Source organism: Diplotaxodon limnothrissa, linkage group LG7 (genome assembly GCF_057381915.1).
Source record: "Diplotaxodon limnothrissa isolate DT_005_m linkage group LG7, D_limnothrissa_male_GT1.1, whole genome shotgun sequence".
Lineage (NCBI taxonomy): Eukaryota > Metazoa > Chordata > Actinopteri > Cichliformes > Cichlidae > Diplotaxodon > Diplotaxodon limnothrissa.
The window spans coordinates 67,024,722-67,037,597 of NC_140602.1; the positions used below are offsets into that span (position 1 = coordinate 67,024,722).

At 40.9% G+C, this 12,876-nt stretch overlaps 1 protein-coding gene and 2 non-coding genes across 3 annotated transcripts in view; all 3 read right to left on the bottom strand.

Moving 5' to 3' along the window:
• Window positions 1–3,750: 3,750 nt before the first annotated feature.
• ldhd (lactate dehydrogenase D) overlaps window positions 3,751–12,876 on the bottom strand; it is a 49,880-nt gene continuing 40,754 nt past the window's right edge. Inside the window, exons 3-11 of the mRNA XM_085360162.1 lie at window positions 11,286–11,427; window positions 11,003–11,144; window positions 10,209–10,368; window positions 9,928–10,127; window positions 8,355–8,483; window positions 7,795–7,922; window positions 6,843–6,933; window positions 6,235–6,346; window positions 3,751–4,439 (exon numbers count right to left, since the gene is read on the bottom strand). Of these exons, the coding sequence (XP_085216288.1) occupies window positions 4,259–4,439; window positions 6,235–6,346; window positions 6,843–6,933; window positions 7,795–7,922; window positions 8,355–8,483; window positions 9,928–10,127; window positions 10,209–10,368; window positions 11,003–11,144; window positions 11,286–11,427 (1,285 nt within the window). The 3' untranslated portion in view covers window positions 3,751–4,258. The remainder of the gene's footprint in view (window positions 4,440–6,234; window positions 6,347–6,842; window positions 6,934–7,794; window positions 7,923–8,354; window positions 8,484–9,927; window positions 10,128–10,208; window positions 10,369–11,002; window positions 11,145–11,285; window positions 11,428–12,876) is intronic.
• Window positions 12,149–12,219, bottom strand: trnag-gcc (transfer RNA glycine (anticodon GCC)). The gene has a single exon. It is a non-coding gene; the product is annotated as a tRNA-Gly (tRNA).
• Window positions 12,757–12,827, bottom strand: trnag-gcc (transfer RNA glycine (anticodon GCC)). The gene has a single exon. It is a non-coding gene; the product is annotated as a tRNA-Gly (tRNA).

The window sequence follows — 12,876 nt, forward strand, 5'->3', positions numbered from 1 at the left end:
GATTTGAAAATCCAGTCAAGTCTTTAAGTTCTGATGATTTTCATGATGGGCTGACCTCCAGAATAAAGTCCGTACAGCAGCATTAATATGTTTAATTCCACTGACATCCTTTCAGTTCACCTTTGCAAGGTAAAAGATGCAGCAGGATGTGGACCGAACCACTTTGAGGTTTATGAAGGGGAGTCCTTGTTTGTTAAAACTTTGAACTCTATTGTTTTTACAACTCCAGAGCTGTATATCATATTTTTGTGTTCACCATTATAAAACTATGGTTTACAATGATGCACTGAGGAGGAAAGCACTGTACAGTCACAGGTCTTAAAGAGTCTGGATTAAAACATTCTGGGAATATATCTGAATGGTTGGTGAATCCCCTCTCAGATTAAATTCTTAATTAAAACATTAATTAACCCCTTTTCTTCTGCATCGTCGATGCTCCTCTGCTGCTGCCCCACAAGGTCAGGCCTTAAGTCTTTAGTCCTGCAGACTGATGTCATTACCAGGCTATTCACAGATTTTGCCACCATCCTGTATGCTAAGTTATTGGGATCACTGGTGACCATGTTTGGTTTGGGATTAGGCCTGCTCCGTTTAATCCTGCATGTGTGTGTCTGTGTGTGTAATTAGGCTGGTTATATTCTCCTTGGCTCTTTGTTCTTCCACAGTAAAACAAAGTCAGACTCGTGCAGCCTTCTTGGGTTTACTACCCAATAAGGTAAACTATTGTTGAGTACTTACAGTACAGTAGGTGTTAATCTATCCCGCTATAATGACAGCAAGCCTATAAATGGATCCCTCTCTGCTCCACAGGCATGTAAACACACACAAAGCCAGACACACACAATCAGCTCCAGCTGATTTAAAGCACCGCTGCAAAATAGTGGAATAAGGGATAAAAACAAAAATACAGCTTAAAGTAAAAAATCCCTGAAATGAGGGGCAAAGGTCAAAATACAGGCCACATTATTAAATCAGGCTAATGAATACATTGTTAAAGAAACAGTGGTAATGTACAGCTCCATGGTTAGCTACTATTAATAAATAATTATCTAAAGGCACCAAGTTATGATGACATATTGTGACTATTCTAGATAAAGGAATAATATAGACTACAATAGCCCTTTATTGTCATTGTACATGTACAACACAAACTGTGAGGGCTCCTCATGAACTCACAATAATTAAAAAAAACTGGGTAGAAGGAGTTGGGGGTAATATTTCGAGAAAAATGTTTTTTAGGGCTTAAAGTCATACATTTATAATAAAACACTGAGAAATCTTAGAGGAAGATTAAAAACCTGAATATTCTATAAGATTACAAAGGCTGCTGTCCAGACCCTGCAAATTCAAGGAATATGGGAACCGCAACATACAGAAATAATAAATATAAATGTAAAATTTATTTTCTTCCAAAGAAAATAAAGATTTTTATTTATTTATTTTATTAATTTCAGAATAGCCCCACGTCTCATCCCATTACAGCTGCTGTGATAGGCTCTAATGCAGTACTAAGAAGTAATAAATAAGCAAATATGGATTCAATTAGTCAGTTAGACATGAAATATTTAATTCACTTGTAGTTTTGATTTTCAGTATTAATGCTCATAAAGGTAATGGATGAACGCTTAAAACAGTTATGATGACAGCATTCAAAATGTAAAAACAGTTAAGTAAATGTAAAGTATATAATAACAAAGCAAAAAAATGAGCCATGTTAGATAAATATAAAACACTGAAACATGAGCAGTGTGTTGGTGATTATACTAATATGACAGGTCTGGATAAAAGGCCCAAAATGAGTAGAAATCACTGGTGTAGAGGTTTAACATGAGATCTTAGTAACACTGATAACAGACAACATCACACACAGAATGTAAAATGAATAAAAGAAACAAGGTTTGCTACACAGTCTCCACACAGGAAAAATTAGAAGAGGAAAAACTGCTTTTTGACACAGAGGATAAGAAATCAACTTGTTAGTAAAACTAAAATGCTTCCCTTGCTTCTCATGCTCTCTCTCTCTCTCTCTCTCTCTCTCTCTCTCACACACACACACACACACACACACACACACACACACACACACTGCACCAGTATAATAAAAAAAATCAAGCTCACAAAAACACAGTGTAAGCAGGTTCTCAGCCAGTTTTCTTTTTAATAGTTCCAGCGAATCCATAACCAAGAAAATTTTAGTGCCACCTTTTAACAAGTTGCCCATATACATTTAATACATTTATAAAGGAAACGTGACTTCTAACTTTATTTAATGTTAACAAATTTGTCATGTTTGGTCCGCAGCTGTGAAGAATCTGAGTCAAAAATCTGTTTATTAAAGTATAACTAAACATTAACTCTCAATGAGTGGATTACCAAAAATACCCTAATGAAGTAAAGGATTCATTAACACCCTTAATAACATTCTCAACATATCATCATTAGTTAGTTTAGTCATAAAAGGCCACTTAACAGAGGTGGTGAAAACTGGATTACCAGCCCATTTCTGCTATATTTGTATATTTTTTTCAGGTAAAATGGGGAGAAAATAGCGTTTTTCTTTTGCATGTGTGGATTTTTTTCAAACCCACATGAAATATAACTTTAGAATGTATATTGCACTTATTTATTTTCTTCTTTTGTCTTTTTAAATGAATGCATGGTCTCTTTGTGATCATTTTGTGGTTGTTATTAATTATAAGTTTCAATGCATCTTTTTTAAAGGCCTCCTGAACCATCGTCAAGGATTTCACGGAAAACAAATATGACTTATTAGAAAGGCTGCAGGAAATAGTCACTGAACTGTAGACTGCTTAAACAGCTATGCAAATCAATAAGAATAAAATAAACAGAACTCAGAGTGAGCTATAACAAAGTCACGCAGTGTTTTTATTTAAAAGGAGATTTGATTGTAGCTCAGTGGCTGTGCGAGTGTGTTAGTGCTCTTCACGTCTTTCTTAATGTTCAGTTAGTGGCTGCAAGCTGGGAAAACAATAGTTACAAAGCTGCCGAGGCAGAAATGAGCATTATATTTTGATCTTCTGGCTGACACGCTGCAGGTTTGTCTCTCAAGGATGCACCACTGACACCGTGTGGTGGTGTAGAGCGTTGCTTCATCACAGACAGAAGGAAGAAATCCAGGTACAAAGACGCCTGAAGGTTCATTTGGCTCTGATAATTTTCTTGTTTAATGGTTTGTGACATAAAACGCAGTGAATCCAAATGATGGCAACTTAAATTACTTGAAGTTTGCTCGCTTCCTTGAAAGCTGCCTCCATTCCGGTTAGCGGACAGTGAAATGAATTTAACATGCTGAAAAGCTAACATGTTTGTTTTTCTCACTTTTATGTAGCTTCTTAACAATAGCCAACTTTGTAGCGCTCAAATGCAGCGCTCCAAATTATTAGAAGTTACTGTACTTTTGTCATTAATGACCTCCTGACAACCTATATCAGGGAGGTCAAAGATAAGGCCTGGGGCCTAGAATCAGGTCGTCAAAGATGGATCTGTCCCACTGTATAGCTTTGAAAAATGTGAAAGAGGGCAAAGATTTTGGACTTTTAAATATATCTTAACAGGTTTTTCAGCTTTTCCTGCTGATGCAGACCTCACCCATGGACATTCATCCTACATTACATTCTGTGAATTAACAAAAACTTTCAGTTTCTTTATGTAGGTCATCATGGTCAAGGATTTCACTGAAACCATTGCATACTGTGATTTATTTAAAGTATACAACATATAGTCGCTGAATTCTAGATACTCTTTAAACAGCTATGCAAATCAATAGAATAATGGAGTCCTGTGTCAAAATGCTCATCTGCAGTTAGGTAAAGTGTTTACAAAAGCAAAAGCATAATAAACTGTAGTGTCTACTTTCAATGAAATGTATTCAGCAGGCAATAAACAGGTTGAACAGCACTTGGAGTGAGTCCACATATTAGACATTAATTTTAATGACACAAAAAGAAAGGATCTGTGGAAGATAATCTTTACATAATGCTGGTCTGCAACAACAGACCAGGTCTTCCTTAAAAACTCAAATTTGGAGTTAGCAAAAAGGATTCTATTAACACTCATCATTTTCCAAGAGTCAGGTTTTCTGGTGCATGTAGGAACATTCGTGAGAAATCCCACAAAACACGTATAGCTTTCTTGATTTAACTGAATTTGCAAATCACTGCTTCAATGATTTCATATGTTTGCTTGTGCTCCTTTAACAGAGGTGCGTCCACAAACTTCACTCAGATGGACACGCTGCTCATGGCTCTTCTCGCTGCAGGATTTTCCCAGGATTCATCAGGTTGTTTGGGTCGAGGGCGTCCTTGAGACTCTGCATGACCTGGATGCCCACAGGCCCCATCTCCTCGCACAGCAGCGCCCTTTTTCCTAAACCCACTCCATGCTCCCCTGTACACGTACCATCCATGGCCAAGGCTCGCCTGCAAGAAGCAAATACATTTTTTAGGAGCAAAAAGTTTGAAAGTTTTCTGAAACCTTTACAAATGTTTCAAAATGTTTCACTTTCTATCCACAAACATTCATACGAAAGTAATCGCTGTGAGCCAGAAGCTCAGGCTTCAGGCTGTGTTTTCTTGGCTCTATATGACGCAATACAGAGTGTATATTTTTAATATGGCCAATTCATGGTCCACAGCACAGAAGCCCCACCCACCTGCTGTTGGAAAAGGGGCAGCCAATCAGAAGAAAGATGGCTTAAAAGGAGAAGGACGGGAGTTAGAGTTGTTTTGTGCATTGGAGTCTCCGCTGCCTTCGCTCAGGTCTAATTCAGGTGAGCTGTGGCTTTCTTCCATCTAATCCTCTATGCCATTACCCTCTGTGGTCTGAGCCTGACCCTGGCATAGCTGGTGGTGTTTAAAGTCTTTGAAAACAGATTTTGAGAAGATTGTATTGGTACATAGCTAAACCCCTCCATCTATAGAAAGACAGCCCACAAGTCTTTGCAAGTCCCAAGACTTAAACGTTTGGCCCTCTGGAATCAATATTAACCGAGAGAGATGGGCGAGAGCGCGATTCCAATGGGGAGGAATTTGTTTGAAGATAAGCAAGCGGAGTAAGGAGGATTACGGCGAGTGTGGGGAGGATTAGGGTGAAGAGAAACGTGTTGAAGAGAGACTGACAATGAAGGTAATAACAAGGAAAGTTGCTAAAATGGAGCAGTGAGGCCAGGCTGCCTGACAGGTACATGAGGCATACGCGCTCAACCAATAAGACTTAAAAAAAAGGAGATTACTGTTAGTAAGAACATCTGGTATTCAGTAACAATGTGTGTCTGCTTGATGGGATCTGAAGGAAGTATAAATAAAACATTACAGCAGCTGTCAGGTGGTTCGAGGCTCCTGTCTATGTCTTTTGCTAGTACAATAAATGTTTTTTAATGGTAATTTTAGTGTTACCATGTAGCTGATTACTACTGTATGCGATAATAACCTTTTCAGAGGAGTGTTCGTTCAGATACACGTTAAAAACAGTCAAGATTACTCTGTAATCATTTTATCACTTTGATCATGTTAACGACATCTGCGAGCTCAGTCACGGGGGTGGGCGGAGCTTTAAAGTCTCTCCTCGAGCTGCACAGAATGCAGGGCTGGTTTCTACTTGAAGCTGGTCCATGTGGGCATGAACTGTATGTGCTGTGTGGGAGAGTCCACATAGGAAGCAATGCACAACGATACCAGAGGCCATATTAGATAGCCAACAACATTCAAAAACAAAATACTGGCAATGAGAACTGCACACATTACAAGATAAACTTTTATTAACTTCAAGGCAAGCGCCTGACGCAACTACCAGTGGGGGCGTGGGACAACTTTGACTAAAACATGAGAGGTTAGACAATATATATCAGGCTAGTGACCAACTGTCAGCTTCAAAGCAGCGTGTCCAGTGCGAGTCGCCTCAAATGGATGCAGCTTAACTTCCTGGACAACTGTATTACCCATCAGATATGTCCATACAGGGACTCCAGTTAGAGTGAGGTCTGCTTACTGTAGGTTTGTCATAATAAAAATGACAAACTAGAATAAAATGTCTGCTGATTAAACACTGTACATTTATTTGTATGAATGAGTCACAGATATGAACTGTGTCCTCACATCCTGTTGTTGTCAACCCTGAAGCAGTGAACGGCTCGATGGATGGCGACAATCTTCCAGAAAAACAAGTGAAATCCTGATTGGTAGAAGATTTGTGAGTGAGTGCGAGGTGACACCATACCTAGCCAGTCTCTCAGTGAACAGGTGGACTCTGTGCATCTCCTCGGGGTCGTTTGGATCCACCACCATCAGACAGTGGAAATTCCCATCGCCCACGTGGCCTGCTATGGGACCTGAGGGCAGAAGCCATCCACATTCAATACAGTGCCAAAAAACATCAGCTTTTTACATCACTTTCTTCTTCTGTGCTCTTGTGATGATACACCAGAATGACCCCTACATCCTGGAGCTTAACAAGAGTTCCTGTATTTAAAAGTTGTAGTATTAGGAGTTAAGTCTCATTCATTGATCCCTTAGACCTCAAAGTGCTTCCTTCAGTTAAAATATGCACCTCAAACTACACGTTTTAATCAACCTTCCTGCAGCTTCTCTACTCCACCACACGGGTCAGCTGACCAGCTACCAGAAAGCTCACTCAAACTGGTTCACTGAAATCCCAAAAAGAAAGAAATTATTTTCTTTTCATAAATTTCTATTATTTTTTTTTCTAACATTAAAGATGAATGCTTTGAGGAATAAGAGAGATTCAAGTGCCTTGAATGAACAACATGGTGTAAAATTCAGCTGTGGGTGCGCTTTCAGCGTGAAGTCAAGTGGATGTGTGCTCACCTGTAAGTCTGTTCTCAATCAGGTCCTCCTTTGTCTCCACAATAATTTGAGGCAGTCGAGACAGAGGAACACACACATCTGTAGAGTAGGCCTACACACACACACACACACACACACACACAGGGAAGATAAGGTCACGATATTGGAAAGGCATCAAGCAGGTGTCTTGTGCAATCTTCAGGATTTAAAACGTTAATAAAGTGAGACATAAAAGTGCCTCCGAGCAGTGACTGTGTTTGTGTAGCACAGCGCTGTCACACAAAGCCTCACTATTAAAAGGCAACATATCCAACAACCTCAACTCGAATGGTACTGAGTTTTCACACAGCAGTGATAAGTTATAATAATATCACACTGCAGGCTGTGTGTAATCCCTTTGGAGCAATATTACATCTGCCCAACACGGAGCCCTCTCACGCTGTAATACACCTTCTTCTTTTTACCTTCCTTAGTGTCAGTGCCGAGGAAAGGTGTTTTAGTGTACAGTTAGCTCCATAAATGTTTGGACGCTTACACTCTTTTCTGTCACAGTGGGTTTTAAATCAAACTGTCAAAATATGATTAAACCTCTTTATTCCACAAACGAGGTGAAACAGCACAGGAGGAGAGAAACAAGGCACAGCACAGACTGTCACACATTTTTTTTCCCTTTTCCATAGTTTATTAGGGGCGGGACCCTCTAACCTCAAGATACCAAGCAAACAAAACACAAACAAGAACTGCAGTAGCCAATAAGATACGACCACGCACTGTTTAGTTCACTGCTCAAAAATTAAAGGAACACTTTGAGGCCTCAATGGAAAAAAATCGTGCTGGATGTCTATAATGATATGGACTGGGTAATGTGTTAGGAAAGAAAGGATGCCACATTGTTTGATGGAAATGAAAATAATCGACCTACAGAGAAAATCATGCTCGAAGTCCGGTCTCTGAAGCAGGTGACTTTGTTTACCTTGCAGCCCGGTCTGAGAGCCAGAGCAGCGTACCAGGCATCATGACGAGCTTTCCACAACCGATTCCGTGTTTCCGTATCTCGAGCCCACTGAAAGTCTGACCCTCCGTTACTCTGAGTGATGTCCTCTGTAGAAACACACACACTGACCTTCAATGGGAGTTTGCTTGCTTTCAATAAATCACATTACATCCAAACTTTAACCAAAGAGAGAAAATCTGCTCCCACTTCCACAACACTACTGTTATGTGACTGTTAAGCAGTTTTCAGAAGCACTGTCCTGAGATCCAGTGGATGGACCAACCAGTTTACAAATAATAATAAGCTTTGTTGGACACATCCCCTCACAGACAAATATTTGTGACTACTGTTAACATCTACGACAGTCTACAACAAAACCGAGGACCCTGAAATGTTTACAAATGGTTCACTGACTTCATGACTCTTTACTTTTCATATCCTGGCCATATCTGGGAAACTAACACTAAAGCTCAATATCTTTCAGAAACTGCTTTATCTAATGGGAGAACATCTGGTCTGATATCAGCAAACACACACACCGGCTGTTTTGACCTGTTCCTCGAGGCTTTGTTCTGAGCCGTGGAACTCCAGGAACAGAGTTGGGGTCACGGGGTAGGACAGAGAGCTGAACCTGTTGCACGCATCAATCATCACATCATCCAGAAACTCTGGATCACACACACACACACACACAGGACAAACACACGATTAAAGGAAATGTAGGTAAGATGATCTAAAGTCATTCACTTGCATCATTGCTGCGTAGGTTCCAGCTGTCAATAATTGGTATTGATCTCATTTTCATCTCTAGTTTGAGGATAAATTCTTCCCTCCTGGATTCTATACGGTTTTTAAGTGATGCTGTATGAACCCTGCCTCCAGGTCCTAAACTACTCTGCGTTTATTAAGGCTGCTGTGTTTTAACATGCTTTAATGTTTTGTATCTTGTTCTATTTAATCTGACCAAGCCTCTAAAAACAGTCAGTGATCACTGTCGGCCTCTCTCGGGTTTTATTACCACTATACATTTTAAAGCTCAGTTTTTAAAACCTTACAATGCAACTACAGCCCAGCCCATGCAGCAGTATATGAATGACTAACCTCGTATTGTGGATGGATTATCTCTATTGTTCTCCTGACTGAAGTTCGGTCCGTTTACAGCATCCTGCCATGCGATTGCATTTGTCCCTAATCATTGGGAACCCTCACGTTAACGAGTGGAAAAAAGTTAGCGTTCATCCTCCAGCATTACTGTGTTTATATTATGCTAACATAGCTGTGTCACTAGCAGTCACGTAGCACAACATTATATACCAGCTAGTCCAACTTCAGTAACCCTACAAACGTCACTGCTGTTTAGTTTTCTGTCTTCATTTATGTTGGAAGTGATAGCAGAGCTGTACGTTTGAATTTTTCAGAAATCTCTCAGTCAGAACATAGTATATTATGTTTAGATGGAAAGTAGTGAGCTAACTCCCTGCTAACTTTGAACTCCGTTAAACTTCATAAATCCTGTTTTCATGGATGGCTGGATGTTAAACCTAATTGTTACACACTGATCACTTTATTAAAGTTTGTAACTCTCAGTGACGCCGCAGTGTTTGTTTGACTTTGGGACCTGAAGCAGAGTTTGGACCCTGAGGTCAGACCGTTTTACCACTACCACTGCAAAAATCGCGTTTCTGAAAAGAGCAATAAAGTTTTGTCTCTTCCTCATTATGTCTATAAATCTTTATGTGTCTGTTTTCTCCACGACTGAGGCTTACGCTAAGAAAGGAAACAATGCGTTTACAGTGAAGATGATGATGGGAATAATAGAATTGAGAGAAACACATAAATAAGGAATATTTAAGTGATCAGTTATGTTTTCACCATTTTCACCTTTAAACAGTATTTCGAACTTTCTACATTAGAGTACTGGATCCTCAACGTTTGATACACGGACCTTATTCTGTGAAACTTTGGCAATGTTTGAAATGTTTGTTTTTGAGTGCATTTTGCTAACATCATTTTATTTAACAGTTCAAAATAATCCAGAATTATCCCTTAACATTGAGCCCTCTGAATCACAGTGTGCCGTTATTTTGCATTATTTCCAAGTTTCCTGCTCACCGATGCGAGCGATGGGTACTCCAGCTTGTAGCGTCTGCACTGTGCTGTCTACAGCAGCCTGGACAGAAGGAAATGAGCAGACCGCTGACACCATGGCCTCTGGGATGCCATAGAGGTGTAATGTGGTCTTAGTGATGATCCCCAGGGTCCCCTCTGAGCCTACAAACAGGTTTGTCAAGTTATAGCCAGCTGACGTCTTCCTGAGGAGAGAAACCAAGACAGAAGCAAAGGTAAGAGGCTTTCAAGATCATAACGATACATCACATTTGCCTGGTGAGTACCTGGGACGGCGGCCCTTCCCGGCAGTGTGTACGACGCTCCCATCAGCCAACACTACCTCCAGGTTTATAACATTTTCCCTCATAGTCCCATAACGCACTGCATTAGTACCTGATGCACTGGTGGCAGCCATACCACACAGAGATGCATCAGCTCCAGGATCTGAGACAAAGCACATAACCAGGGTTGGGTCAATTATTAAAAAAGGACACATCTGTAATCTGACAGTAACTTTGTATAACCCAGATATTTACAACTTGGGACAACCGCAGTGACCACTTGTGAATAAGAGGGCAGCTGTCATGAACTTTAATATTTTAACATGCTAACTGAGGCCTGTAGCACATGCTCACAGTTGCTGATGATCAGTTAATGATCTGGCTGCTACCTACTCTCTTGTACTTGTTTACAGAGAAGCAAAGATTCCTGTGCATGTGAAAAAACCCTAAAAACATCCTGCATTGAAGTATTATTTAGGTATTCTTCATCATTCCTTTTAACACTACCATCATAGTTGGGGGTTTTATCATCACATTATATTATTATATTATATAATATCAATATATTTTTTAACAAATCAGCATCAACATCATACAACATCACTAATTCTGTGCAGTAGTTTTTCTTTCATCTTTTGGTACAACTTGTGCTGACAGGCCAAGATAACTAGCAGCTGTTCTCTTGGTGCTATGACGGTCAAAAAGACCCCGACCACCGCCCCTAAACTGAACACTCATGTCAAAAGTGTTGACTTAATGCTTAATCTGTGTGAATCCCTGTGAACATCCTGACTGACCAACAGGAAACCAGAGGCCTGTGTCTCGCAGGTATGCATTGAGAGTCTTTCGAGTCACACCAGGCTCCACCGTCACATCAAAGTCCTCTGGGTGGAGATCCAGAACCTGTTCCATGTTCCTTAAGCTGAAGCACACTCCCCCCTGAAGGATGATGACACAAACAAACACAGGAAATAAGACTTATGACAGTTATCACCAAGATGACATCCTGCTGGTTATTGTTGTTACTAAAGATGTTAACTGTTCTAAGTGGGAGAAAGTATGACCACACAAATATCTCACCTTCATAGCTCCAACCCCTCCCTCCAAGCCAGTCCCAGTGCCAAAAGGGATGATGGGAAGGCGGTGCTTGTGGCAGACCTTTGCCAAGGCACTGACCTCCTCCACACAACGTGGAAACACCACCACATCTGGAGGACGGCATCTGCACAAAAATAATGCAATGCTGTCACATTCTGTTTTTTCTACTTCTCCAAAGAACCACACCCATTCTTCCCACTGCTCCCAGCAGCTGAGCCAGAAACCACAGCTCACCACACACGTTTTTGCCTCAGGTTGTGTCTCCCTGTAAGAGTGTGTTAGATGTTCAGGCTAACGCATCAGGCGTTTCGTTGTTGTTCTCCAATAAAAGTGTATGAATCTACATGTTCTCGTGCTATAATCAGTACAGTACAGATCAGCTCACTCCTCGCACCTTTGCAAATGTGCTGAGGCAGCATTTAGCTGCAGAGGTCGCTTTGCTCACCGCCATGCTGTCATCACACAGATGCAGCCATTTATACCTGCCACTAAGGCGCTGCAGTATTCTACCAAACCAAAGGGGTCGCTACTCAGACAATATTGTGGCATGTGTGCTGATAAGGAGGGGAAAGAGACAAAACCAGAAGCCAGTACTTTGTCAAGGTTTTTGCAAAGTTCTTTCCACAAGCTCAAGTTTTTAAACAGTTGCAAAAGTTGCATGACCAACTGACACGCCACAAAGATTGCGTCGCGTGACACAGGATGTGCGGTCAAAACCGTCATCAGACACAACCGACATGTTGGCCTTAGCTCAGAGAGAGGGGCCTCGACAACTTAGCCTCTCCAGATTATTGGGTACTACATGCTTTATATAATATAACACAAAGCAGGAGAAAAACTAGAGTTGCATTGGCCGGGAATCGAACCCGGGCCTCCCGCGTGGCAGGCGAGAATTCTACCACTGAACCACCAATGCTTGCTGCAGCAACTTTTGCACGGAAGACAGTGGGTGAGCCGGCTGACACACGTGTATTTCACATTGTTCAAGCATTCTCTGTATTTCAGGATTATGAGACTAAGTGTGACTATGACTGTGAAACTAAAACTGGGGAACAGCTGACATTTTAGTGATGTTAGAGGCTAGACAAAGACCTGCTCAGATAACCCTTAAAAGGACTGCTGAGACCCAGTGATCCTGGTCTGTTATACCCCATGGTTACAATAAAGCCATGTTTGCCATCGTACATGGAAAAACTTCCACATCAAGTATATTTGTTCTATCGCTCACCGTTATTTGCTTACTGTAGGAACTTCTGCAGGGAAAATAGACAGTGGCCCCTCTGGCCAGTTGCACATGCAAGTATATAGATTAAGGTCTTCTTTCTTGAAACACTTCATTTTAACACTAGGGACACAACATCTGTCAATGTTTGTTTTTTGGCTAACAGAGAAGCAGTTTTAGAGTGGTGCATTCTATAACAGATTTACACATATATAGCGGAAAAATAAGAACTGCATTGGCCGGGAATCGAACCCGGGCCTCCCGCGTGGCAGGCGAGAATTCTACCACTGAACCACCAATGCTTGCTGCTGTGACTTTCGCACAGGAAATGGAGGGCTTTCTGGGCCAGTC